The sequence below is a fragment of the Aspergillus alliaceus genome (genome assembly GCF_009176365.1).
Source record: "Aspergillus alliaceus strain CBS 536.65 unplaced genomic scaffold BDW43scaffold_47, whole genome shotgun sequence".
In the NCBI taxonomy this organism is placed as follows: Eukaryota; Fungi; Ascomycota; class Eurotiomycetes; order Eurotiales; family Aspergillaceae; genus Aspergillus; species Aspergillus alliaceus.
The window spans coordinates 34,966-61,746 of NW_022474730.1; the positions used below are offsets into that span (position 1 = coordinate 34,966).

At 47.6% G+C, this 26,781-nt stretch overlaps 12 protein-coding genes across 12 annotated transcripts; 6 read left to right on the plus strand and 6 right to left on the minus strand.

The window, feature by feature from the left end:
* Window positions 1-100: 100 nt before the first annotated feature.
* rho2 (putative Rho GTPase Rho 2) lies at window positions 101-2,103 on the plus strand. The gene is made up of 6 exons (XM_032038766.1): window positions 101-225; window positions 577-753; window positions 1,014-1,092; window positions 1,158-1,163; window positions 1,238-1,429; window positions 1,486-2,103. Exons 2-6 carry the CDS (start codon window positions 710-712, stop codon window positions 1,771-1,773), a joined length of 609 nt encoding a protein of 202 aa, XP_031896786.1. The 5' UTR covers window positions 101-225; window positions 577-709; the 3' UTR covers window positions 1,774-2,103.
* Window positions 2,104-2,398: 295 nt separating this feature from the next.
* On the minus strand, window positions 2,399-3,404 carry BDW43DRAFT_286954 (mitochondrial 54S ribosomal protein mL40). The gene is made up of 2 exons (XM_032043091.1): window positions 3,133-3,404; window positions 2,399-3,015 (listed from the first exon to the last, which is right to left on the minus strand). The coding sequence occupies exons 1-2, from the start codon at window positions 3,362-3,364 to the stop codon at window positions 2,672-2,674; spliced, it is 576 nt and encodes a 191-aa protein (XP_031896787.1). The 5' UTR covers window positions 3,365-3,404; the 3' UTR covers window positions 2,399-2,671.
* A 4,998-nt stretch (window positions 3,405-8,402) lies between these two features.
* Window positions 8,403-9,257, plus strand: BDW43DRAFT_302734 (uncharacterized protein; the record flags this gene model as incomplete). Its single annotated transcript, XM_032045292.1, has 3 exons — window positions 8,403-8,489; window positions 8,538-8,905; window positions 8,969-9,257. The coding sequence occupies 3 exons, from the start codon at window positions 8,403-8,405 to the stop codon at window positions 9,255-9,257; spliced, it is 744 nt and encodes a 247-aa protein (XP_031896788.1).
* A 458-nt stretch (window positions 9,258-9,715) lies between these two features.
* Window positions 9,716-10,210, plus strand: BDW43DRAFT_314392 (uncharacterized protein; the record flags this gene model as incomplete). The annotated part of the gene is made up of 1 exon (XM_032047798.1): window positions 9,716-10,210. One exon carries the CDS (start codon window positions 9,716-9,718, stop codon window positions 10,208-10,210), a length of 495 nt encoding a protein of 164 aa, XP_031896789.1.
* A 369-nt stretch (window positions 10,211-10,579) lies between these two features.
* Window positions 10,580-11,896, minus strand: BDW43DRAFT_321694 (putative epsilon-lactone hydrolase; the record flags this gene model as incomplete). Its single annotated transcript, XM_032049381.1, has 6 exons — window positions 10,580-10,720; window positions 10,778-11,361; window positions 11,409-11,557; window positions 11,605-11,609; window positions 11,686-11,783; window positions 11,836-11,896. 6 exons carry the CDS (start codon window positions 11,894-11,896, stop codon window positions 10,580-10,582), a joined length of 1,038 nt encoding a protein of 345 aa, XP_031896790.1.
* A 3,441-nt stretch (window positions 11,897-15,337) lies between these two features.
* BDW43DRAFT_321696 (alpha/beta fold hydrolase) lies at window positions 15,338-16,310 on the plus strand (the record flags this gene model as incomplete). The annotated part of the gene is made up of 1 exon (XM_032049382.1): window positions 15,338-16,310. One exon carries the CDS (start codon window positions 15,338-15,340, stop codon window positions 16,286-16,288), a length of 951 nt encoding a protein of 316 aa, XP_031896791.1. The 3' UTR covers window positions 16,289-16,310.
* Window positions 16,311-16,537: 227 nt separating this feature from the next.
* Window positions 16,538-17,693, minus strand: BDW43DRAFT_286955 (uncharacterized protein). Its single transcript, XM_032043092.1, has one exon. The coding sequence runs from the start codon at window positions 17,603-17,605 to the stop codon at window positions 16,835-16,837; it is 771 nt and encodes a 256-aa protein (XP_031896792.1). The 5' UTR covers window positions 17,606-17,693; the 3' UTR covers window positions 16,538-16,834.
* Window positions 17,694-18,229: 536 nt separating this feature from the next.
* Window positions 18,230-18,841, minus strand: BDW43DRAFT_314396 (uncharacterized protein; the record flags this gene model as incomplete). The annotated part of the gene is made up of 2 exons (XM_032047799.1): window positions 18,230-18,557; window positions 18,666-18,841. The coding sequence occupies 2 exons, from the start codon at window positions 18,839-18,841 to the stop codon at window positions 18,230-18,232; spliced, it is 504 nt and encodes a 167-aa protein (XP_031896793.1).
* A 1,175-nt stretch (window positions 18,842-20,016) lies between these two features.
* Window positions 20,017-21,894, plus strand: BDW43DRAFT_286959 (putative MFS monocarboxylate transporter (Mct)). The gene is made up of 4 exons (XM_032043093.1): window positions 20,017-20,328; window positions 20,387-20,511; window positions 20,586-21,151; window positions 21,208-21,894. The coding sequence occupies exons 1-4, from the start codon at window positions 20,169-20,171 to the stop codon at window positions 21,653-21,655; spliced, it is 1,299 nt and encodes a 432-aa protein (XP_031896794.1). The 5' UTR covers window positions 20,017-20,168; the 3' UTR covers window positions 21,656-21,894.
* A 452-nt stretch (window positions 21,895-22,346) lies between these two features.
* Window positions 22,347-23,254, plus strand: BDW43DRAFT_173550 (HAD family hydrolase). Its single transcript, XM_032038768.1, has one exon. The coding sequence runs from the start codon at window positions 22,454-22,456 to the stop codon at window positions 23,153-23,155; it is 702 nt and encodes a 233-aa protein (XP_031896795.1). The 5' UTR covers window positions 22,347-22,453; the 3' UTR covers window positions 23,156-23,254.
* BDW43DRAFT_173549 (RING finger domain protein) lies at window positions 23,255-24,929 on the minus strand. Its single transcript, XM_032038767.1, has one exon. The coding sequence runs from the start codon at window positions 24,731-24,733 to the stop codon at window positions 23,354-23,356; it is 1,380 nt and encodes a 459-aa protein (XP_031896796.1). The 5' UTR covers window positions 24,734-24,929; the 3' UTR covers window positions 23,255-23,353.
* A 256-nt stretch (window positions 24,930-25,185) lies between these two features.
* Window positions 25,186-26,278, minus strand: BDW43DRAFT_321698 (elongation of very long chain fatty acids protein; the record flags this gene model as incomplete). Its single annotated transcript, XM_032049383.1, has 4 exons — window positions 25,186-25,605; window positions 25,656-25,836; window positions 25,872-25,968; window positions 26,105-26,278. The coding sequence occupies 4 exons, from the start codon at window positions 26,276-26,278 to the stop codon at window positions 25,266-25,268; spliced, it is 792 nt and encodes a 263-aa protein (XP_031896797.1). The 3' UTR covers window positions 25,186-25,265.
* Between the last annotated feature and the right edge of the window lie 503 nt (window positions 26,279-26,781).

The window sequence follows — 26,781 nt, forward strand, 5'->3', positions numbered from 1 at the left end:
CTCTCGTATTGACTTTCTTCCTTCCATTGTGATTTGACCATTTGTTACTTATCGATCTGGTCTTTCTTATTGTCCGTCCACTCATTATTATTATTATTATTATTTTTACTTTTTCCTCATTTGGCGTGGATCGGTACCGGTACCAGTACCGGTAAAGAAAAGAAAAAGACAGAAAGGAAGAAGCCAACCAGACGGGAGAGTGAGTTTCGTCCCTGTCAAGTTGCCGTAAGTCAGGTAATTAATGCGGATACTCAACCCATACCCGTACAATTGGACTCTGATGCCTTTTCTTTTCCCATTTAACTCTCTCCCCCCGTGTGGGCGATCAATCAATCTAATTTGATCATCTTTTTTATACTTAGTCTCCTCAGCCTCACCATCGACCGCCTTCCAGAACGACCGGTTTCTCGCCCTTCTCCCTCCCAAAAACAGACCCATCAATCCTCATCATCATCCATTTCCAGCTGCTTGGAGGAGGGGAATCCTCTGCAATTATTTCCCCCCACCTCTTTTTAGCCTTCTGTCACCCCCCGTCAAGGTCCTTTTTTTTAATTATTGTGTATATTTTTTTACCAGTTAATTAATCTTACTGGGTACCTGACTGAAAAAGAGTACACCGACACCGGGCATATCAACGCCTTACCCTCCCCCTTCATTCAGCGCCCGCCGTTATCTTCAGAAAGGGATCGTGTCAGCCCATCGTAGAAAAATGGCCCAACAACAACAACAACAAAATGACAATGTGATGCGAAGGTATGTGCGACAATCCCTACAAAAGCGGTGCGAGCCTTGATTGCCGATTATCAGCATCCTTGTTCTTTTTTTTTGTTTTTTTTAATATATACTTTTGCGTTAGTTATTTTTCTGCGCATTCATTTCATGCGCTCCCACTACTGTTAATTTCTTTACTTCCCTTCTGATTGCTCGGCGTTTGTAAAGAAAGAATAAAAAAAAAAGTGCCCGTTTAATTCGGTTTATATTCGTCATGATGCTGATCTAAAAAATTTACGCAGGAAGTTGGTGATTATTGGAGATGGTGCCTGTGGGAAGACCAGTCTTCTGAGTGTCTTCACCCTTGGTTATTTCCCAACTGTAAGTACTTCCATTGAATACGTCGAATGAAAGTAAACCCAAGCTAACGTTGGGTTTGTTGACAGCACTATGTACGTAAACCCGTACCCTCTCAATTATCGTTGCTGCCTAACGCATGGTCTGACTGTCGCGCGTGTTGTTTCAGGTCCCCACGGTTTTCGAGAATTACGTGACGGATTGCCGAGTTGATGGCCGGTCAGTACAATTGGCATTATGGGATACCGCTGGTCAAGAAGATTATGAACGGTTACGTCCGCTGGCATACTCCAAAGCGCATGTGATTCTGATTGGATTCTCTGTGGATACACCGGATTCTTTGGAGAACGTGAAGCACAAGGTCGGTTGTCTCGCCTTCCTGACCTTCCGTTGGGCTTTAATCTAACCCAATCGCAGTGGATCGAGGAGGCCAATGAACGGTGCCCGGGTGTACCGATAATCCTCGTTGGCCTGAAGAAAGATCTCCGGGAGGACCCTCTTGCGATCGAGGAGATGAGAAAGAGATCACAAAGATTCGTGACGTCGAAAGAAGGAAGCGATATATCGACTCAGATCGGAGCGAGAAAGTATCTCGAATGCTCTTCCCTGACCGGAGAAGGGGTCGACGACGTCTTTGAAGCCGCTACCCGTGCCGCTCTGCTCACATTCGATAAGCGAAAAAGCTCATGTTGCATCGTCCTATAATGGATTGCCCATGGCCTGTGCTATATATGTCGACTAATGAGGCTCGACACAATGATCTACTAGCAGCGACGGAGATGGCCTCGTCCTAGCGTTATCAGTATGTCTCACGCACTCAGCCTGGCCTATGCATTCCGTCGAATTTGTTAGATTGGATTATCAAAAGGAAGGAGGGTGGTATTATCGATGTATGTTGATCGGTATCTTTTGCATTACCGGCGTTTGGGTGGCTTTTTTTTCATTTTCGATCCGACACAGCACGTTCTGTTTCGCGTCTGTCGCACATAACTCACCCGTCACGTGGATTTTCTTCTGAAGGCACGACGCATGTTGATTTGTTTCCGGAGTACATACTTTGGTTGCTTTCCTTTATACCCGAGTGCACTCCGATGTCTCTCCTTTGGTATGATACCTAGCCTTTGGCGCATGTTTCCCTCTTCGTTATGAATGCTATCTCTCTCCGTGTTATTTTTTTTTGTCTCTGTTACTTTCCTTCTTGTCACTTCATCTCACTGTCTGTCTAGCACATTCTCTCATTTTTAGCGATTGATTCATTTCTCTTGTTTTATTGTCAGCCCTCTTGATACTACCAATAGCCATCAGCCTGCAATATACGTTGATAACAACTCTCAGCTCTCAAGCTACGGACATCGTTTAGTTATACTACAAAAATAGCCCATCCATCTCTAACCATATATCATACAACCATCGCGTAGTCAAAGAAGGAAACAAAACCAAAAAGAAAACCAACTTGAACAATGTTATGATACAGTACGTGCCAACAATAATATCTTCATACCCGGCAAGAAAACAAACAAGAGACGAAGAGATATCAAACCCAACAGAAATCACCATCTCCCTTATTCCACAAACCACACACTTAGTCCCACCCAAAGCAAACTTATTTCTTCTCCATCCTCTTCCACTCATGATTCCATCCTTCCTCACTGGGGCCCTCAGTCTGCAACCGTCCATACTCAATGGGGAACAAATCCCTAAACACTCCACGCTTATTCATTGACTTCCGGAACAGCTTGCCTCCATCTCCGGCCCCAGTCCGGAGCTCCTCACACGCAGCCGACATCGCCTGCCACTGGCGCTGGAGCTCAAGCTGCTGGGCGCGACGCTGCTGCGACTGGAACAGGTTCCAGGCACGGTGGATGGTCCAATGGCGGAGGAAGCGGGTACGGGAGAAACGCAGAGGGCGGGGCGTGAGCGGGTGCCAGAGGAAATAGCGGATGAGAGCTAAAATATCCTTTGTTAGACCTTTTTTTTTTTTGGCACTTTGGGGGTCCGCGTAGACACAACGGGTGCCTGTCTTTGATATGCAATTGTGAAAGAGAAGATTGGGGAGTTACATACTAACTCGGCGGTCTCCGCGGGGAGCGTTGCCTTTGCGCTTGAGCAGGACGTTGGTCGTCGTGAAAGATCTCGTGGCCGATGCCTGCACGGCGGAGGTGATGGGGCCGTTTGTTGTTGATTTCAAGAGTGCCTCATTGCAGGCGCGGGTCACGGATGGCCTTGTTGTGGTCTGGGAGATGGGGATCTTGAATACGTTCGCCAGAGAGGCGAGGACAGGGGAGAGGGACCGCATGGCGTGGGGTTGGGTGGTGATGACGGGGGAGGAATTGTAGATGGAGAGCCTTTTCGGGGATGCCGATGAGGTCGGAGCGGAAAGTTTGGGTTTAGCCGCGCGCTTATTCTTTTTTTTACTTGGGGCTTTTTGTTTTCGTTTCTTGGCGCTTTTTTTGTATGGCATTTTTAGTTGATATTATTTTTACTTTGTTTTTATGGGAGTATAGTGATACAGTAGAAGTTCTCTTTAAGATCAATTCGGTGTTAAAGGAGATGCAAAGTGTGAGCTGGGTTACTTGAAGTGTACTCTATGTTTATATATATTGAACTCGCTTACAACTTGACCTCCATGTTCATCTATTTAAGCTTTTCTGCCGTCCAACTAAAATCACAGATTGGTATGCAGCCTAGCCTTGCCATACGTGCTACACACCAGTAGTCTACATATCTTACCTCGCGTTGTCAGTACAGTATGAGACGCGCTGGCCCAAATTGCTTGGGTTTGGTACTATATAGAGAAGAATCAACATCATACTTGTGTTCTTCTTTCTGGAAGATGATAGTTATAGTCTAAAAATACTCTCTTCTTCTTATTGTTGAGTGCACTAGTGTCTATGTTAAAAAAACCTATCAATAACGGCTCTAGCAATATATACAGGGGCGGATTTTGGTACATTCTCTAACACATTTTGATTTACTAACCAGCAATGCCCCCACCTTGGTTCTATTCCATTAATTCATCATGTCATGTAAGAAGGGGGAGGGGGCAAGAGTCATGCTGTTATATTAAAGATATGGCTCAACTATATAAACTACATGAGTGGTTATCCGGGCCCATGTGTATATGGAGAGCTGTGCAAAATCCGAGCATTCGCCTACTTCCTTTATTCTTTTGAGTCCGTAGTCACCCTTTCCTTTTACTGTTTTCCTTGGCTTTTTTTGGTTGACATTAATGCTACGTATCCTTTCCATTTCCTTTTTTCTCTTTCTTAGTTCTCTCTCTCCCGCTTTCGAAATTACTATGACATTGTAAATATGTTCAAATCCTACAAGTTTGCCTAAAGATTTATGCCTAATCTGTGATGACTGCTCATTCATAGATAGCTATTTCTCGGTAGATAACTAGATATGGTAGCATTTCCAACTGAATTCAACTATGGGAGGAGAAACACTATCATACAAGGATTGTGTTGTGGGAAGTAGGCCTGCCTAACCACGTGACATACAGGTCATCACATAATCTCGCTTATACTTTTGTTATGTCTACTTCTACCGGCATCATGATCATTTTTATATGTTTAACTATGTATTCGCCTTGTCCATGATCTCAGGCAATGGTCTATGACAATATGTTAGAAGTAGCATGGTCTTCTGAGTCTACCGGCTTGTTGCTTGTTTAGCTAAATGTATGTTTAGCAAACCTCGAATGAAAACAAAGCCAAGGGAGCTTTTGCACATTTCATGTTATGTGAATGTCCCCATCTGGTCTTTCGTGTCGAACAAATCGAAAAAACCTAACTTAGTCTTAGCTTGAGAATGCCGTTGATTGGATCCCTATACACCGTGAGAATAATATGCTGTAAAGTATTAACAGAACTTCTACATGTACTTTGTACTAGAGTAGATAGAATAATTACAAACTTCTTTAAGGCTGCTGGTTTGTTGCATCATAGATGTCAATAAACGGATTTAGTTTACCTTGACACTAAAAAAGCTGTGACGGCTCAAGCCAACACAGATAACTGATCTAGTTGGGTAGCTCCTAGCTCCAATACAAGAGAATCGCTTGAAGGAGAATATCCCACAAGTGAAGCTCTGGGATATCACCTATCTTGAATACAAACAGAACAAACAGGTAACACATCAGACGTCACATCCCACTCCAGCGGCCTGTATAGAGACCGTGCCTTCACAAAAACCATATTAATGCTCTTTAGAGGAGGCAGTGTTTAGTTGGAGGTCATGACGTGTATGTGGTGAAACATCGTGATATCTGGTAGAATGTGAAGAATAGATCGAGGTTTCGGAAAGTGATCTCATGAGAGATACTCATGTTATTTACGCAGATTTAACTGAAATATGTATTTAGAAGATGAGCCGCGATTAACTAGAATCACATAAGGTAAGGAAGAATCAGCCACTAAGCTTTGTTTGTTTTGTAGGATCGAATATATCATCCCAATATCTTTGCTGCACATTGTCCCAAGAATCCATTTCGGCTGATACAAGAGCATGCAGTGGCTGATCCCCTATGGCATCGTTGACTCGTCAAATTAGGAGATGTATGAAACTAGCATATGGGACAGGGCAAGCATTTAACCGCAAGGGTCACATGACTACAGTAACCCTGAGAGTCTCAACACCGTTAATATGTATATGTCCAGATTAAGAACAAAAGCAATCTTCTCTTACTCTATGTCAAACTCCTCAATGTCTACTAATTTGCGAATGACTCCTCATGTATTGTGCTGTGTACCACGTAGTCACCTGATACGAACCCGGTCGAGCTTCTACTAGCTTCTAAAGATGGCTAGGAACCTAATAAGATATAACTGGTATGAAGTAGTTACTAGGTAAGGCACCCAAGGTAAGAGATTTACTATTGATCCACGGGTACATCCCGAAAATTGCCGTGTAATCCTTTGCAATTTAGCAGTCATTGTGAGATCACGGAGGACGCAGTATGGCCCAGGATTTGGAGCAAACGTCATCATATCAGCAGGTTATAAATGATGGATATCCTCCTGTAGCTTGTTTCCGTCCTATGAATACTTACTACTTACTGTGACCTTCGCTGATATTGATACTCCCGAAGAGAACACCCATCCTACGAAGGCCTACTGAATACAGTGTCCTTCACGTCGCCTCTTCTGAAAAACAATCGCCTTTCTACAAAGGCTACACTGACCCACAAATCAACCACTACTGTGACACGCCTACATCAAAGCCTATCATTGCCGGAGAAAGGCAAGATGCGTATCTTTGCGCATAGATACATATCTAAACCTATGTTTAGAGACAAATATGGCGCCTGGTAGGACAAGTGGTACAGTGCCAGCGAGGCACAGAGGTAGCCGGTGGGGGAATCCAGGAAGGGATGGATCACTCTGTTTCTAAAGCAAAGGAAACATGGCTTTGCTACCCTACAGCGGAGGTGTCGCTTGATGGAGATGCAAACGGCGGAAGATGTAAAGAAAATGACAGGCGAGCCCCTAGGTCAGTTATCAGACTATCAAGAGGCTTGTGCTCCCCTCAACAACTAGAGGGAAAAGGAAGCCAGAGAGCTCACTGAAGGATTTTGGGCAAGCAATAAAAGATTGGATGAGACGGACAAGGCCAAACCTAACACTTTACTTGTTGAGGAGACTGACATTCTCAATGGGTATTGAGACAGACATGGGCGCTCCTATCTCTGGCTTTAGCATAGTAGATTGTGTGTGGACACGGGTGGTTGTTGTGGATGGGCCTGCGGATGTTGTGAAAAGCCCTTGTTGACATATTATCATTCAAAGATAGTTTCGAGAGGGAGATGACCGGAATGCATGATCATTGTACCTGAGGTTTGGATTCTTATCTTCTGTCTTGTCATCCCTCTGTCATATTGCTTTCATTTTCCTTTGTTACTCACTGGCCTTGTCGGGACCTTGGGTGAGAAATCGTGGGTGGAAAGGTCATTGAAATTACGGCAAAAAATGGCTTGAGGTCTCCAAAAGCTGTCGACGCTTTATAGCCAGATTACTGCCTGTGAGTCCACTGCCCCTGTCATTCCCCGAAGATACTAAGCATCTGAGTGCCTCAGATTCATAGGTAGGCACCATTGATTCCTCTCGGCCACTGAGATCTGGATCGTCTTTCAGACTGTCCTCTGATTGCCGCTAGATTCTCCACTGGCGCGTCTGCTCAAGGTTATCCACCACAGCTGTACTACTGCTGCTCTTTTGGTGCTTTGCAGAATTGCCTTTGTACCGTCACTAGGCCATTTCACTTTTTCTCTACACGTTCGGTCACCTTGCCACGCAAATTACCCGCAAAACCCGCATGTATACCACCTCCGGGCAATGCTGAGAAATATCTCTTCCTGCTCAGCCAAGTTCCGAGCTACAATTTTGCCGGGTCGGCACTCAAGCCTTTATGTTCCCTGTGCTCATTGAATCACCTTCACAGTCGGACGCAAACGGGAAACCACTTGAAGTAAAGACCTATATCCCCAATACAGGATGATCATGGCATAGCATCACATGGGCATGATAAAAAACTTTACTGGCAATCGATGTGCGAAGCGCTTGACTGATAGGTGTTCTTTGCCTGTCACTAGTCGATTCAGGCAGACTCGCTAGTTCAGAGGACTTTCCCAACCGCAGCAAGCCGTCGACATGGCGTTAACGAGGAAAGAAATGCTGCTTTTGAAGGCATAGCCATATCTTGCAGAACCGTGGAGGACGGGATGAAGCCGAGTCCAACCACGGAAGCTTCCTTGACGGCCTGCACGATACATACGATGACCAGTGACCAAGAAATACCAACCCAAAACCATGACCATGATCTATCTATGTCACATCAACACCCTTAAAGAAAGACAATATTGAGGGAAATAACCCTATTTCATTGACTGACGGGTGATCGAAGTTCATTCCTGTATTACATTGCCTGTTTGCAAAGCGGCTTTTTTCCTTTTTTCTCATGTTTGAAGCAAGATACCCTTCTGCTTCATATAGGGGTTTTTTTTATTTTTTTTTTTATTTTTTCACCTACAATAAATATGATCTTTGTATCATACCCGAGTTGGATTCGTACCTCCGGAGATGTGTGGTGACCCTACCAACCCTACTCGGTGGATTTATAATCACAAAGTGTCTCTCACGCGATGATCAACAAAAATCTGCGGACTTATTGATAATCATGAGCCATTATCATATTGAACAGCATTAAACTTGATAAATGAAACTATCGGGAGAGTAGAGATAAAAGCTCAAGCGCATCCATGTAACAGTCTCTGTATTTATGTTCGCATACTACCTTCGCCAACAATAATCATTCGATAAATCTGCCAACTCATCATGGCACCAACTCACATCTTGATCACAGGTGCAAATCGTGGCCTGGGACTAGGACTTGTCAGGCGCCTCCTTGAGCAACCAGACCAGGTAGGTTCTTATGAATAACTCGGTTAAGTAGTACTTAACAAATGATAGACGGTCATTGCCGCCAGTCGTAATCCAGAGAATCCAACGAGCATCGCGCTCGCTGAACTACCCAGAGGCCCAGGCAGCCGTCTGATCGTGATTAAATACGACGCCAGCATTGAGCGGGACCCCTTTGATGTCGCCAAGAAGCTCACAGAGAAGCATGGTATTAATCATCTCGACATCGTCATCGCCAACGCTGGTATTGCAAAAAGTTATCCTGCGGTCAAGGACGTCCATCGCGCCGATATTCTAGAGCACGTCGAGGTAAACGTGTTGAGCGCAGTGTCACTGTACCAGGCCACGCGCGACCTACTGCACAATTCGACCGGTAATCCCATTTTTGCTATCATGGGTTCAGGCGCTGGTGCATTGGGGTAAGTACGATGCAAACCTAATGATGTTGCCTGTGGAGGCTGATTACCTTTCCCAAATATTAGGCGTCAGCCTCCCGTCCCGAGTGCTGTGTATGGAGCATCCAAGTCCATGGTGCACTGGTACGGTGTTCGGATCAATTCTGAGGACGCTTGGCTCAATACTTTTGTATTGGACCCGGGCTGGGTTCAGACCGATATGGGAAACACGGCTGCGCAAGGCTGGGGTATTGAGTCGGCGCCGGACTCGATTGACAAGTCTTGCGATGGCATGGTGCGGGTACTTTCAACGGCTACCAAGGAGAAGTTCGGCGGCAAGGTCGTACTGTATACAGGTGAGGTTCAGGCTTGGTGATTGGGGTTCCAAGGCGCTACGCTTAAGTACTGCTCGTATGTGCCCATAACTTGGTTTCATAAACGTTCATTCCGGAATGGGTTCCGATTAGAAAACACCCAATCAATCTAGGGCAGTTTGAGCTTCATTCACAAGGACACGATGGAAGAAAAGTATTTGTAGCCTAAAAGGGAACAGTTTTTCAAGCCCCCGCGTCTCCTGCAGATTAGTATTGGGTAATACTATATAGATACCTGAAGTCTGTAAGTGGGAAGGACGATATAGCGGAGCGTATAACTAATCATGGGTTACTGCCTCGGTAGTATCTTCGTAGATTACATGAACAACATCTCGAAGACCGAGGGTACGACTCTCAGCATTTCTCTATTCCTCCTATAATAACAGCTATAGAAGATACTTTGTGCTACAATGTGCTATACATTGTCCCTTATTTCTCCTACGTGGAGTACTCCATCACCATGGCCCCAATGCATTACCAAGTGTTGATACACGACGAGCAAGACCTCAAGGTTGCTCAGAAGCGGCGAAATATCTATCTTCGACCCTTTCTGCTCTTTTGGCTCAATTCGCTGTTCGCCGAAGTTATCTTTCTAGCTGTTGGCATCTTCGTCATGACCGGTACTCGCGATCTCTTTTACAAGGTCATATGGACTTTGGTTTTCTGTCCTCTGGGCATGGGCGGAGCAATGGGGGGTCTCATCAACTGCTTCATCGTCGACCACCACTACGGGAAAAAGGCGGCGCACTTCACGGCAATTCTTTCGCTTCTTATACTGAGCGCTTGCAACTATCTCTGCTATAATCTCGATCGTCATTTTGGCTGGTTCGGTGCCACTGAACATCCGATGTGGTTCCACTGGCGCTATCCGATGATTTGGGCTGTTGGATACGGGAATGGCCTTCTTTTATTTACGGATAAAGGTCAGGAGCGATTGGCTAGGCTTGGTCTTTAGATCTTGTTCAAAGGATAAGCTCATAAACGTGGCTTGTATGTTCCATTGTGTGGTTGTGGTTCCTTTTAGTGAGGGTTATATCGCAGATAAGGAAGGGATTCGGCGGAGATAGAATGGCTAGATGAAAATATGGAAAGAAGAAGTATGTAGTAGAGACTTTGTATTTGAGATACATGACTTTTAATCTTCTTCTACTGGTTGCAGACTGTGGAGTAGCGTTTGGGAACAAGACTGCCACCAATTTGACCCCTTTAATATTCATTTCTCGGTTGTTGTGTAAACGCAAGGGTGTCCTCGTGGGCATTCGTGGGCATTCGTGGGCTTGAGGTCATATTATAATTGCTAGGTTTAATGTGCTGCTCATACTTGTTAAGTCAACCGTTCAAGTAACCAATGTTTCAATGCGTGCTCCTGTTGAGTCTCCCGCGGGTCACCGAACATGGGCCAGACAAGCGGCGCAACATGACACTCCTGTTCTCCGATCACCAGAGTCGTGTCGGGGTTTGATTTCTAATGGAGGATCAGCCCTTATACTTATAGAAGGAATCAAATCACATGGTGGCACACTCTATATTTGGTCATCCAGATTTTAATCGGGTCGACCAGAACCTCATCCGCCCCGGCAAGTACCAGCGTCTGCTGAACCTGCGTGTCGTTCCACCATTCTTCCGGTGCCTCGACTGCTTCGATATAGTTGTTCGATAACCTTCCATTAAGGTACTCCAGGGACCACCTCGCTGTGACCTCACGCGTGTCGATATCTTTGTGTTCGTTGAGTTCGACACTGGGCCACCTATGACTGAAGGATACCCAAGGGGATAAAAGGATGGCGCCTTTGATAGGCCCTTGAATGGCCAGTCCAGGCATGTCCGTTGAAGGATGCGTCAAGTGTGATAGGACCGCTAAGCAAAGGTTCGCACCGGCAGAGTCACCAACAAGCAGTACTTCCCCAGGTGATCGGCCGACGTCTTCCAAGACATATCGCAAAGCTTCCACCGCTTCACAACATTGAGTCGGATACGTCGCATGTGGGGTGAGCGTGTATGTACAATGGAGCCAGGCAGTCTCGACACCAGCTTCAACGAGAGTGTTCTGGATTTTCGGCCAGAAATCAAGATACGGTTCTGTCGCATCTATGGCGAAGCCTCCGCCTAGTAGCCACAGTTAGCATGGTCCACACCAATCGAAGACTACTTACCGTGAAAATTAATGAATATGTATTTAGCGGAAGAAGGACGTCCGATCCAGAACCCCTTCAACCCTCGCTCTGTTGAGATGAAATGTGGTTCGATTCCATTTTTTAAGCAGTGTCCCATGTAGATTTGGTCGTATGATTTGAAAAGATATCTTGAACTTGATTAGATCGGACTTCCCTTCACTCAGGTAGAACATACTGCAACTGAAGGGGACTGAATCTCGTAGTAAGCTGGCTATAGTTAACAAGATTGCATTCGCGCAGTCATACTCCGCAATACCTTCTTGACCGTCGCCTGGATTATATGATGGTGATAGCTATCTGCCCCTGAAGCGCCGCGGAACGGGCCTGCGATAGTAGCATATATTATGGCTCCAACTGTTCGCTGTTAGGCGAAGTATACGACTTTGATGGTCTTCGGCGTCCTTACCGATGGAAAACCAGCCAAGAAAGGCATCCAACTTATCCCAAAAGTTGAGATTATGTTCCATTTTAGCGAGCCTCTGCGAAAATCAAACGAGCTTTCAGAGACTGAATGCCCTACTGGATCTCATATTTCACGGTTTTTGCTATATGTTGGTGTTCCTGCCATGATTAATATTCGAACTGGGGAACCGAGGTTCACTCGTGCCCGATATGTATCCGTCCCTAGTTTTAGATGTTCACTAATCTCTATTATAATCATTGTTTTGGTTATATCCTGAAAAGTGGTTCTCATTGCCTTCGCACGGATAAATTGAATATATGTCTTGTATAATGACGCCCCTGGGCACTATAATTGCCGGCAATTGACTTGAACTATGTTCTTTGTTATAAATTGGCAGAACTAGGACCCCATAAGGGGTGTGTTTGTCTGCTAAATTAATCATATATGTCTCTTATTTATATATAAGATTAGCCCTTGTACTTCACAGTTCTCTGTCTCATGTCTTTTATCTAATCAAATACCAATCAAGTGTTATCCTACGCCGATCTATTGAAAATCAAAACAGAATATCACTTTTCTGGACGAGAGGTATACTTTTTCTGGACCGATAAGTGTCTAGAAAGCGTTGGATCGTCTGTTCCAGACCAGCAGTGGGCTGTTCAGAGCATTCGCCCTGCAGAGGTTCGGACCGACGTGGATAAATATAGCGAGCGATGTCCGTGGATACCTTACGAACATTCTTGTTATTCTCATTGTAGCGCGGGTTGAGTGAATTTGTTATAACATGATCAAAACACAAAATGAAAGGCCCTTCATGTTCAATTCGAGCAGCTCACGGCACGGACTTGATCCAGTACGTTACTACTTATTCACGAACGCTGGCAAATCTGAAGGGCGTATTTGAACAGGGAAACTATGCATTTTGGGCCTAATAATACTCCCAGGTTTTAGGAAGACATGGGTTTCATGATCGTGCCGTGTTTTACTATTCTTAGCGGCTGTAGGGTTTAAGGCAGTATGAAAGTACGGCTACAGTCGCTGATACGCACCCCTTGCTTAACTTCATCGGCAAAGGCACATTATATGTAGTGACCCCGGATACGTACCCTCGAATCAAATGTAGACGTAGTGGACCTCGCGTCAGAGGGGTCGACGTGCCTCGACCGAGGACGGCAAGCGTCGGGTGTGGAACGGCGAGGTGGTCCAGCTCATAGTGATTATAAAGTTAGATATCGTACATCAATCCCCAGAACGCACTTTCTTGCTTACCGTCTTTTCATAGTATTCGAGATCCAAAGCTCTGCTGGGGACAGTTTGAGCACGCACCAAGCAAAGACACGGCGATGTATAAAGACCAAGCCATAGTTAGCATTCCCCAAAACTACCTTATTTATCTTCTTCCCATGTCTATATTTCCCAGTTATGTAATAAATCTGACATCTTTAGTAGGAATCAAGTATGCATATGCATTCAGCTACTGATATATCTTCTTTACTTGAGAATGTACGTATATTACTCCGAAAATCACAATTCCTCCTTTGCTTACCTCAGTAGGTGATAAGTCTCAGCCAGCGGATGAGGACCTTGACGGAGCATGTATCGTCATCTATTGCTGAAGGGCGTACCGATGCCGTATCTACACTGCCTTCACTGAGCGATATTGATCGCATATCTCGCCTACAACTTCGACTGCTGGAGGAGCTTTCTCAAGTATATAACACGGTAGAGTCTATAACGAGAAATAGGGCTTCAGATTATGGGCAGGCCTTGACAGTAGAGCTTTCTCTCCATTCAACACTACAGGGCAGGCGGATGGATAGATTGTGAAACTGTACAGGACTCAGATTGTGCCAGATATTGATGTTGCATGCACGGCGAAGATTGCCTTATACTTTTCGGGGTCTTGTTTATGCCTTCATTGTCCTCGGTCTTCACCCTGTGCAATGGATATTTGCACTGCAGACGGCCCGTGCTGAAGTTGTAGATTGTTGCCTCTGTAAAGCTGATCATTCTGTTGCTCCTTTCTCACTCTAAGAGGCCATACATCTTCCGTCTGGCAGGCTAATACATTTATATTTCTTTATGCTAACGCCGATATAATTTCGAGCTCAAATTGACCTCCAGGCGAGATAGTATACAACCACGATTTCCTTCTGGGCCCTGATAATATAAAGTAAATTGTCGCTGACTCTCCACAACCATCTCAACATCATGGCCGGTTTCTCGCCCCCGCCATCCTTCAGCATCCCCACCAAACGTCTCCACATCTCCTACTTCCAACCGGGCAACGAATCCCACAGCACCTTCCTCCACCAGGCCTGGAACACAGATGAATTCGTCGAAGCCGAAGGCAAAACAGGCCTAAACACACCGGGAAAAGCAGCCAGGTTTCATCGCCCCAAAGATCCAAGTCGACTACAACCGTAACAAACATGGTCAGACGCTAGTCTCGCTCAAGCCGCGTCCCGGGCCATCGCTTGCGGAGAGCAAGATGATCGGGGTCGTGTCCCTGATGAAAGGCGATCTGTATACTTGCCCCAACGTTGGGTATACCGTTTTGTCAGAGAAAAATGGCAAAAGGTATGCTACCGAGGCGGCGATTGGGCTGGTGGACTCTGCGCGCGCCAACTGGGGGTGCAGGGGATGTTTGGGTTTGTAGCAAAGGCAATACGCGGAGTCGGCGTGTTTTGAGGAAGATTTGGCTCGAGTTTTGTGGGGGGGGAGCTGTAGTGCTGTTTATGCGTCGCCGGGAATGGAGAGGGGGATTTGACGATTTATGGAATCGAGGATTGAGGGGGTGGGGGTGTATATTTGATTTTTGTTTTGAGGCCTGTTTATAGAATGTCTTTGCAAGACTGATATTGTTATTTTAGGTTGCTCTGGATGGGGGTCTCCGATGCCTTATAGCGATGAGCATGTATAGACTCTCCCCGGTGTCAATGCCCACTAGACCACTGCTTGAAGGACTGTTCCTGCTTTCGCCGTCTCTTTATTTACCGGCAATTCATCTTTAGGACTGCGGACCGCCACCTGCACTGGGAAGGGCTGTTGATGGACGGAAAAGTGGCGGGCATGGATCGACCTTATGCTGAATTCGCACCCGGATGGGATCCCACTAGGACTTGAACACCTAGTGGAGAAAGTCGCCTAACTTCGCCCTGTACGGCCTTTTCCCCTTGAAGCCTCATCTTTCTATTTCCTACCCATCCATAAGGCCTCTACCTCTTTGACTTGTAATAGTAATTGACTCTGGGGCACTTGCGGCAAACTAGTCAGCCCTAATTCCCAACCCGGTCAATTTGGCCCCAAATTGCAAGGCTGGAAACCTCCGTTTGAAGAAAAGGACAAATGCCGTAAGTTTAGACCAATAAATAAATGTAAGACAGGAAATAAGCATCCCCTCCCCCCCTCATCTTTGGCAGGGGCTGGAATCTTATAAGACTCTTTTCTTTCCCTTGCCACTTTTTTTATCCTCCAGCGCCGCATCCCTTGGCTTCCCCACATCATGGCAGACTTGGAATTTCTTGCTCTTACCACCAAGCCCTCAGCGCAGCTTAGCTACACCTTCCAGCCTCCCCAGGACACCTCCAAGCCTGTCCTAGTTGTTTTTCTCAATGGTCTTGGACTGCCTCAATCCTTGTGGCAGGCGGCTGTTGTCAAGCTGAAAGACATTCGCAAGGGAAGCCCCATCCCTGCATTTCTCACCTATGATCGCTACGGACAAGGTCAGACTACCGACCGTGATCCCTTCGATGCTGGTGCAGATGACCCAACACACGGTCATGACTGTTTGACAGTCGTCCGCGACTTGCATCAGTTTCTCATCCAGATTACCCAAGACAAATTGGGTGTTACCGATATCGACTCGGTCACTCTAGTTCTGGTGGGCAACTCAGTCGGATGTGCCCTGGCGCGGATCTATGCGCACGAATATCCGGGAACCGTCACTGCTCTTCTCCTCCTAGACAGCGTACTGGCCAATTCCGACTTTGTATCCATCTTCCCCGACCCCGATGCCTCCGACTTCAACCCGGCCAGTCTTGGGCCTCTCCCGGTCGAGGCCATCCACGCCGTGCGGGCCGGTGCCCGTCGCATGTTCCACCCCGAAGTCGGTAGTAAGGAGGGTCTCAGCCGACGGAACTTGCGCGAGCTACTGCCAGATAGTGACGGGCCCCTGCTCAAGGGGCCCGATGGCCATGGACCGTACGTGACCGTCGTGGGCCATGACTTTGACACCTTTGCGGAAGAATCAGCGAAGATGGGTCCTCCCAAGCCGGTGACAAACCGCTTTGTCAACCCATACTGGCAGAAGTACAACGAGGGGTTGGCTAAAATTACTGAGCCGGAGTACAGCAAGGGGCCTCTCCACGCGCCCAATGCGGGCCACTTTATACAGAAGGATAACCCGGAATTTGTGGCACAGGAACTGAATGAGCTGTTGAGAAAGGTTCTGTAAACCATTCTACTATACGGGTGGGGACGTAATGCCGGCCGATCGTGACCTGGACAAGATGAAGTTCCGAAACAGGATGCTTTTCGACTATTATGTTGACAGAATGGGATCTAACAAAACTCCAGAAATTCGCAAAATGTGGCCGTTTGTCCTAGATACATACATGACTTGTTCATATTCAAGCCTTTCCCTATGTGCCCACCTATTAGAAACTTTCTCCTGTTTGTGTTCGAACGCGTCCTCCGGGAAACCCAATCTACTTCACAATCTACTTCACAATCTACTTCACAAACTTCTTTCTAAACACCTACTGTTTCACACTCATAATAGTCCAAAATATCCAAAAGAATAGACAACGAGGGATCCCACAGCCCGAAACTTAAAAGAAAAAGCATTTTGACTAACCCTTAGAGAAATATACCCAAGTGACCCAAATAAAACTGATTGCTAATGCTTTTGCCGCCTTCCCGTGCCCATCAAATTTAAGAAAAGATATATATCGTAGCATCACCCCTCGTTCCAAAAGCAAGAAAACCTTATATAACCCAACTAACTCTCTCTTCTCCCCGGCTGCGCACCCTTCACCAGCGGTAAACTCATCTCGGATGCAGGAACCGAATACGCAGAAAGACTATACGCCACCGCCGTCTGACTACACCCATAGGAATCATCCGACATAGCCAGAGGCATGGGCTGATACGACGACGTCCCTCCATGAGCCTGATACCGAGGCGCAGCCGGAGGCAAAGCAGGAAGCACAACATGACCACTAGGCACCGATCGATGTGCAGCCTTGCCCGCGCCTGACACTAGCGAGGATGGTAGAGAGAAGGCTCCAGAAGACCGGTTAGAGGACAAAGGCGAAGGCTGCATACTGGGTGAGAGCTTCATGTTTGTGTCTGATCCCGAGCTCGACGGCGGAGTGGGCTCCATGGTAAACAGCATGCTTTGGGGGCGGGCTGGACGGGAGGGTTGGAGCATATCAGGCTCGAGAGCCTGGTTTAGTTGCTCGCCTGTCCATCCGCAGCCGATGTGCACTTCGTATTGGCCGTGTTTCCGTCCGAGAATGGAGGTCTGACACCATCGATCGGCGTCTTCTTGTGTGGAGAAGCCGAGGACTAGGCCTTTGCTGCTGTCGCGGATGTAGACCATAGATGCGGAGAGTGGGAGGTAGACGGCGCTGGGCTCATTGGCGAAGATGCGGGATTCGCGATTGCGGTTTTGGTATGCTGATGCTTGGTTGGGGGAGCTGAAGCTCAATTTGAGCTCTTGTTTTTGGAAGTAAAAGAAGACGTTTAGGGCGGAGGTAGAATTCGACATTGTGAAGGGAGTTATGGACGATGAAAGCCGGCGATTACCCCACGTTGAGATTCTTTAGTTGACCGAGAACTGGGTTAAAAGAGATGATCTCGCTTTCATGGTGATGTATGCTCAGCCTCACTGTTCTTAATTTGGTACAGGGCGCCTGAACGGAAGGATCTGACTGTTGTTTAGGGCTGAACTTCGCCCGGCTTGGCGGTCCTTTGACCGCACTGCCTCATCCGACCCTAGGTTTCTTTTGAACCCGAAGAAAAGAACCTCGACAAATGTGAAAATAGCCCGAGTCAGGCCGCAGGTGTGCCAGAAATGTATCGCAATAGGTATGAGCGACACAGTGAACCTCTTTTTACCTGGTCTGGCCGCTTAATCACCGGTATCACAGAGTACTAGTAGTTTCTGGTTGAGCCAGCGGCCCAGCGCAGAACGGGAACCAAGGGAATTACACCACCTTTGCATCCCCTCTCGAGGGAAATCAAGCTAGAAAATGAACTCAGCTTAATGATTTCCTTCGTGCTGAATGCATGGAAGAGGGGCTGAGTCTGTCAATGCAAAAGAGCCAGGCCATGAGCGAAGCAGATTATGTGTATTCAACAGAACAGGAATCTAAGCACCAGTATATACATTTCAGCGCTGACTGTCGGAGATACCAACCCACCGGGTGACCACTCCCTTCTTGATTCCTTCAGGGTCAGATGCAGGAGAACCCTCGATTTCAGCGCTCAGCCACCGATCAAAAACAAGTTGTATCTGCCTTCGGTCCAATTCATTGCCATCTGTCGCGTTGCAGCCTTCTGAAACTTCACAGTTCATGAACCCCGTCAACCATGCATGACCATCATTCCGATCAATGGTAATACTGAGCGGGCTAATACCAACACCGAGAGTAAGAGCCCCGCGCCGGTGGAGTTCTCCCACGATTCCGATCAGCTGCTCCCTCCAGTTCGCATGATTTCTCGCAGCAATATGCCGGTTAGTACTCTGGCCCGAGTCTAACAAACGAAACCCATCAATCCATTCAAAGAGGATACCCGCCATCTTCTTCTCCCCCTCCTCCCCTTACAAATTGGCGACAAGACGGCCACTATCAGCTAGAACCCCCAGCGCCTTCGGAATGCGCGCATCCGTTCCATTACGCAGATTCCCCAAAGAATGCGGAAGGAAGTAAGACGCAATCTCCCTGTGTAGCTCATCAACATCATGAGCGAAGCCAGACCCATTCCAGCTCCCCACCGACATGTTACAGGGCAGGCAAAGAACGCCACCTCGGCAAGCGGACCTTCTGAGGCAGTCTCTTGAAGTCCCGCTCATGGTCCAGAGGAATCACTTTCCCGGGTGTCATAGATCGGGGGACTATCCGGAATATCGAAGAGATTCCATGCGGCAGGCTGCATCTCATGGACACAGGTGTTCATTTGGACCACGGACCACCCGCAAGCAGCTGGAACAAAGTTCAAAACGCTTGCTTCGAAACTTACAGTAAAATCAAAGCCTCCACGACAGTGTCCTGTAGCGACGACAGGGCCAAACCAGCCATCCCCACATATGCTATTTGGCGTTGATGTCATGATCGCATTGGCATGGGAAATTGGTCTTATTGACACATATGCAGTGAGCGTAGGTGATTTTGTGTTGCGAAGAGCAGTCGCGATGGTAAATAGTGGAATCCTTCGCCATTGTAGCCTATGATTTAGCGGTTGTATAAACGGGCCCCTTCATTTATATATATATACTACGGTAATTGATTATCATTGCTTGTTGTTCATTGGGGCCATAACTTAGGCCCATAGCACTAAGGATCCCTAACTAGTAATATCCACGCTGACTGTTAGATTTATATAGACTATTGCTCTTATTTGCTGAGTTCTACAAGGTGTAATAGGGAATATGAGTTAAAGTATTATAAAAATCGTGTTCCATATTTAGGAGAATAGACGGGGTTAGTGGAAATTATAGGTAATGAAGTAAGACTTCCAGAGTATGGCATAGGGCTTCAAGAGTCACGGGTTTGGGATCGATAACTCGAACGGACCACACTCTTCATCTTGATTTAATTAGTTAAAGACTTTTGTCTGATTTATTCTAGTAGATCTATAAATTATTAGTAATTAAAATTCCGAAACACACGGTTGGTAATATTGAGGGCCATATCATGGGATTGTCGCGATTGGGCAAGTGGTCATGTTGGCCTCCATTTGCCTCGGAGCACAACAACTTAGTTATTTTCAGGAGAGTAATTAAGGTCAAATTGAAGTATCTGTTGTTTTGCCGTATCATGTTGGTCGGGGTAATCCGATGCTTACCCTATAATACAACCAATTAATGTTTTCCCTTATAGGGGCTAAAAAAATACCCTTAACTGCTACTGGTTTACTTCCGCCGAAGAAGACGATCAAGGAAGATGAAAAGAAAATTTTTTCCTACGCCGGATATGACCTCCACATTCTTCTCCGCCGCAGCGATAAGACTTCATGCAGGGACTTAAATCTTGAAAATTCACTCTTGTCCTTCCGTCTTTCAAACTTGCCGCTGGACCGCCTGAGGAAGACCAGTCCAGATTCCACTTATGGCGACTGCTCATACTGCGGATCCGAAAAGCACGGTGACGGCGACTGGAAGTGAAGCTCTGGAGGATCCAGCCAGCCATGTTGATCGCGGACTACGCGCATGGACGGTGGTGATCGGAGCATGGTGCTGCCTTTTCTGTGGCTTTGGGTGGGTGAACGGTAAGACTGGTCTTATCCTATCCTTTCCAATGATGGTTTCCATCTGACAGACTTATAGCCATTGGAGTTTTCCAAGAGTATTACCAAACCCACCAATTGCAATCTTACACGGCATCCAGCATCTCGTGGATCTTGTCTCTAGAACCGTATATTCTCTTTGCGGCAGGGCTTGTCATTGGAAGGGTATGTTTCATTCCTCTCTCCATAAGCCCTAATGCAGGGTGGTCAACGGAATACGTATACTAATCAGCTTTCAGCTTTTCGACAATTACGGTCCCCAATGGCTTCTGCTCATTGGGACTCTTCTCCACGTTTTCGGTCTCATGATGACTTCCATATCGAATGAGTATTATCAATTCATTCTAGCCCAGGGAATCTGCAGCCCTCTTGGGGCAAGCTTCGTGTTCTACCCCGCCCTCTCATGCACAGCAACGTGGTTCGATAAGCGGCGTGCCCTGGCTTTCGGTATTGTCTCAAGCGGTTCCTCACTCGGTGGAGTCGTGTTCCCGACGATGCTGTCGCGACTCCTACCAAGTATCGGGTTTGGATGGTCCCTGCGCATCTCAGGCTTCATAGTCCTTGCGATGCTGATCGTCGCCAACCTGACCGTTCGGTCGAGAATTGCGCCCGTTCCACGACCTGTCAAGTTGACAGATTACATCGACCCCTTTTCGGAAGTGCCATTTATCCTACTCATGCTGGCGGCCTGTTGCGGCTTCTTCGCCATGTTCGTACCAATCAACTATGTTATTGTGGAGGCGCAGGAGGACGGAGTCGATCGCGACTTAGCTGGGTACTTGTTAACTATACTTAATGCCGCCAGGTGAGCACCACTACATCCTACTAGCCTTGGTGGAGGACCTCCATTGACTTTCATAGCCTTCCCGGCCGTATCCTACCCGGCTATCTAGGTGATAAACTAGGTCGATTCAACGTCATGATCGCCATGTGTGTACTGTCTGCTGTGGTGTTGCTGGCACTCTGGCTCCCCGGCACCCTTTTCTCCCCTGGCAGTGCGGCTGTCTACGTCGTCTTCAGCTTGTTATATGGGTTTGCCTCGGGTGCGTTCGTCGGCATGGTCCCCGCCCTTCTGAGCCAGATATCCCCCGACGTGACCAAGACCGGGGTTCGTCAGGGCGTCTTATTCACTTGTACCAGTATCGCCTCACTCACAGGGAGTCCCATTGCCGGGGCGATTCTGAACCGACAGCACGGGACCTATTGGGGCTTACAGGTGTTTGCGGGAGCCATGATGGCGGCAAGCGTGTTCTTCTTTGTCGCAGCGAGGGTGGTCCTTGCCGGGTTTTCAGCTCGCAAGAAGGTATAAAGTGCAGTATATAAAGATGAGATATATATACATGTACAATCTTCATATTTCAAAATACGCCATTCCAGACCTCAAACGGACAGATTTGGAGATTTTTAGACCAGTGATTGATTGGAAGCCTTCGAGCGTTGATTGTTTGACAGAGTGTAATAAGGATGTTATGTATACTGCTGCTGACCCGCTGCATCTATTTGGATATTTATCACGGGGTTTAGGGTTTTGCAATACTGGGAAGATGGGTTGTAGATTGATTGTTTCAGTATGAGATGATTCGACAATGTTCACTGATTTAAGGTGAACATACATACTAACCATCCCTAGCGGACACTTAGTTTCTTGCTTGATAAGCATCCCAGTCTTGTCAGATCGACAGGTGGATAAAGAACAGTGACTGTGGTCCAGTTAGAAGTCATTTGCATATTCTTGGCCCGTGATGCCGATCAACCCTACTCTGTACGATGTCTCTAAATCAACAGGACATGATGCGATTCGCAGTTACATATACTCTCCAACTGGAGAAAACAGAGGGAAAAGAAAACAAAAATAACCAAACCGATATAAGTCCCCACTTAAATAAGCACTAACCAACTCAATAATCTCCCCACCAATGTAACATACGGGGCCCACGTAACGGGACCCATACGCATATATAACATAGTCAACTGGTCCCTCTTATTTATGCTTAAGCTCAACTCTGGATTTAAGATTGATTCAATTTCCCCAGAACCAAAAAAGAAAAAACCTCATTGACGACCATAGATCAGCGCCTCTCCACCCCAAAACACAACCTATTGAAAAATGCCACCCACAACCCTCGCCATCTTCGACTTCGACGGCACCCTCTTCAATACCCACGAATCCATCTCACAAACCATCCAACTAACCTTCCACGCCCTCCTCCCCGCCTACGGCCCTCCCCAATCCGAAGTCCGCCGCTTGATCGCCAGCGGCGCCGGCCTCTCCGACACCTTCCGCGCCCTCCACCCAAACCCAACGACCTTTAACGAAAACGAAGACGCCTGGATCGACAAATACCGCGCCCTCTATGCAACCCATGGCCAACTCCTCATCAGAGCCTTCCCGGGCGCCCGGGACGTCCTTGCCGCGCTCAAGGGCCATCATGTACCCGTCGCCATCGTGAGCAATAAGGGTGTGGCGGCGGTGAAGACCACGCTGGAGCAGAATGGGCTCGACGGGTACGTGCCGGAGGACTTGATCATCGGTGATAAGACGCCCGGGGCGCAGCGGAAGCCGGATCCGGCGAGTTTTGCGAATGTGTTGGTGCCGACGTTGCGGGAGAAGCATGGGGTGGGGGAGGTACCGGCGGAGGGGGTGTTAGTGATCGGGGATACGGTGGCAGATATTAAGTTTGCGAGGAATATTGGGGGGAGGGTTTGTTGGTGTCGGTATGGGTATGGGGATCGGGGCGCGTGTGAGGCGTTGGCGCCGGATTTCGTGGTGGATTCTTTGGGGGAAGTGGTGGGGATTGTTAAGGAGTGATTCTGTTTAAGAGAGGGGAAGTACGTGGCATTTTGTATAGAGTAGTCATGACGTTGGAGGATATAGAATAAAATAAAATAAAAATGTGCAGCAGACAAAGAGTGTATCGTCCGGTGGATCATCATCCACATACCATTGCAAAACGCCCCATACCATGCATTGTCATTTTGAGTATCATAAGAAATAGAACCTCTCTAATTACTTCACCTGCTTCTTTGCTTGGTCGTAATTTAGCACTTTCCGGCGGCGGTGCGTATGTGCTAGCTTCCATCGGCAGTATAGAATCAAAGCGTCTTTTAGGAACACAAAGACACAGCCCCCGACCACACTTCTGCCCCATCTGGTCTGTAAAAGTCCCGGTTTGGTACGCTCCAACACGGAGGGTGCAGCGGTCCATGACTTCGGTAAAACATATTTGAGTAACCCTCCCATGGCAGCTGATATGGCCGGGAATGCGAGAGCTCCAAGGACGATGTCGGCAAGGTTGCTCGTCTCGCTAATTAGCTCGGCATGTCGGCCTATTCCTAGACCTTCGATTTGACCCCCCCCGGCTGCCTCTCCGTTGTTGCCCAATTGCAAGTCAAATTCCATCAGAACGTGTGGATTTCCAGCGTTCTGAACCGGGTCGGGTTCCGGATGTTCTGGGGGCGCATTGTCGTCAAACTCGTTAACATCCGATTGACGAGGCTGCACCTCGGCGATCCACCTCTTCTCCATCTTTCCAAACATCCTCCGATAAACAGTGCTGTAGAAGCTCTTCACATAAGGGAGAGCGGCGAATGTCATCGCGGCGCTAGGTGGCCACAGTTCAAAATCAGTCTCACGACCGGGATTATGCGTAGCGAAGAACAGTACTGGGATAGCCGGGAGTAGCCCTTCCGCATAACGAGTCCGTGAGAAGATCAAAGCCAGTGGGATGAGCGGCAGCCCGAGATTGAGACCCGAGTTCCACGCGCCATCCGCGCTCTCCTCTAGGATAAGTCTGGCGTCCTCTGGACCGAAAACAAAGTACATGGAGGACACGCCATGCGCACAGCATGCGGCCCAGACCGTACCAGCGATTGTGAACACTACACCCGGCAAAACCAGTCGACCAGCAAACCGTTCTAACGCCCGAACCATGTCCACAATATAGCTGCGCGGGCGCGAGACAACGATCTCGGATTTGCACTGGGGACACACCATCTTCGCGGTGCGGCCGCTGCGTTTCCGGGATCGGGGCTTCTCTAAGTCGGCGAGCCAATCGAGTAGGCAAGCTTCGTGGGCCGTTATAGCACATGGGCAAGGGGAGCGCCATTCTGTGTTAAGGGGAGATTCCTCCGTTTCGTCGGTATAACAAATCCAACATTGGCGAGGTTCTTTTTTAGCTGTATCGACCGGGGTTACTCTCTCAATCGGAGATGCACTGGCGGCATTGCCTTCGCCCAACGAGGGTCTATTGAGAAGCACGGTTTCGTTGTCCTCCATTGATTCTGCCGTAGGCGAGGTTGTCGTTCCGGGTATCGAAGTTGTGGTGGAAGCGTTATCCGAAGACCGCGGTCTGCTGGTCGAGGTCGAGTATCCCGGCATTGACGCCATAGCTCGGCAAAGCTAATCCAGTACCAACAAGGACGGAGTAAGATGAGTCAAGTCAAATGAGAGACGAGAGTTGTGCTACCTAAGGTGAAAGAGTACCGCTGTACATTCTGTAAGGGAGAGGCGGATAAATATCATGGATTCATGGAAGTAAGGCAGGGGAAAGAGATTTGCGGCGAGACGATGGGGTAGGTTTCACTTATCAGGCAGCCTTGGAGTTATAGTGCTTCGGATGTGAACCACGGCTTTGCCTTGAATCCAAAAGTCCACTTGGGGTCACGTGCGGGGCGGGAGCACCTGATCTCGTGGAACAAAAGTACTGCCGAGGTCCATAACTGTTATTGTTTGAATTTCATTTATATAATCCTATTCTAATAACTATGTTATGTAGCTTATCTCGTACGGCACTGTACTAAGCCGAAAGTCGTTGAATTATGTTTTCCCTTCTAAAGCCCGCGCGGTCTTGTTTCCCGAAAATCATATGTATACACATATGCATATAGTCTTTCTGATACCGTCACTTGTTGTTTGACGGTTAGGCCTTTCGAGACCGGGTCGAAGCATTGCTGGCCAAAATCCCCGTAGCTCTAACTTTGCCGTGAGACCCCGGAGCCTTTGCCTGGGACATGTGTCGGAGCGTTCTGCGGGCGCTGGGGGCTTCCATCTTTTTGTACGTGGCGAAGTAGAATAAGATGAAGAGGACAAGGTAGGAAGTGATAACGATGATACCAGCAAATGCGGCAAACTCCTCCCCAGCGCAGTGGCCCGCGTTGGGCATGCCAGGGAAATAAGTCGAGGCAAAGTAGGTGTAAGATGCGAAATAGACAAAGCCCAGATCAACGGCAAATTGAACAATTTGCAGCCGCGTGACCCCTCTTTCCACCAGATGCGAATGCCACGAGCGCTTTGGAAGTAGTACCAATACATGACAACATGTGCCAACAAGTTCAGGGTGATGGGAACCCATGAGACGGCAGTGTTGCCAATAAGTTGGGTGTAGTATAGTACGGCAGTCGCACCGTGGTGGTAACAGTGGAGGAATGTCAAAGGCTTCGTCTTCAGAAACAGAAAGATGGTGTCGAGGAGCTCGAGATATTTGTTTACATCTGCGCTATACAAGCGTATCTCCTTAGATGTTAACCTACGTAGTAGAGAACAACCAGGCGAGATGTCCAGCCACCATCAGAATGGCATATAGCATAGAAAATGCCTTTCCGAGAAACAGTAGGAAGAAGCTCCTCGAAGTGAAACGCGAGTAGTACGGCAGTAATTACCGTGTAGATAGAAGTTGTGGATCAGGGACAGCGACCTCAATCGATGTGGATTCCGGTTTCGCACCTATCCTCTCCCCCCAAAAATAATCGTATAATAAACAGCCACGAAGATCGATGTCTCCTTTAACGTTGATATTGGCGTCTTCCCCACGACGAACTTAAATTCATCGGCAGGATAGCCTGCGACAAGCTCGAAGACCTTGCTGAAGTGTGGCCATAGGTGCACGCCGAAAGGCCTGTCGTCGAGGGATGGAATGGGAAGTGCTACGGCCATGGTTCCAATTGAACAATTTAGTTTTAGTATGTGTGAAGGGAGAAGAAAGAAGGTTAGGGAAAGAGTACCTGAATTAAATCTTGTCGGAGGCTGAGCCCCAAGGCCCTAAAAAAGGAACTGAAATCGGGCGTAGTTTTGAACTTCGACATTCCGATGCATCTTTCTCCACCATCTCCCCTCACTCACACCCAGTTTCACGTCCCACTCAACTCGATTCTCAAACAGATTTCTGTGAACATCAAATGGGTAACAATATATCTCAAACACAGTATCCAAAATCCGGAGAAGCGGTTTCATCTTCACAGTGACCAGTCAAAGGACCAAACATTGTATCTTATTGTTCAAGCTCTTTAGGTTCGCTATAGGAGGGAACATGCCCTTTTCCAGCACCAGGATCGTCTCTAATACACCAGCAATTCCTGTCACGCCTTCCTAATATCCGGTATTTGCTTTTACTGCTCCACCAGAAGATAAAGGGGTCAGCTTCCTACACAGAGCAGAGA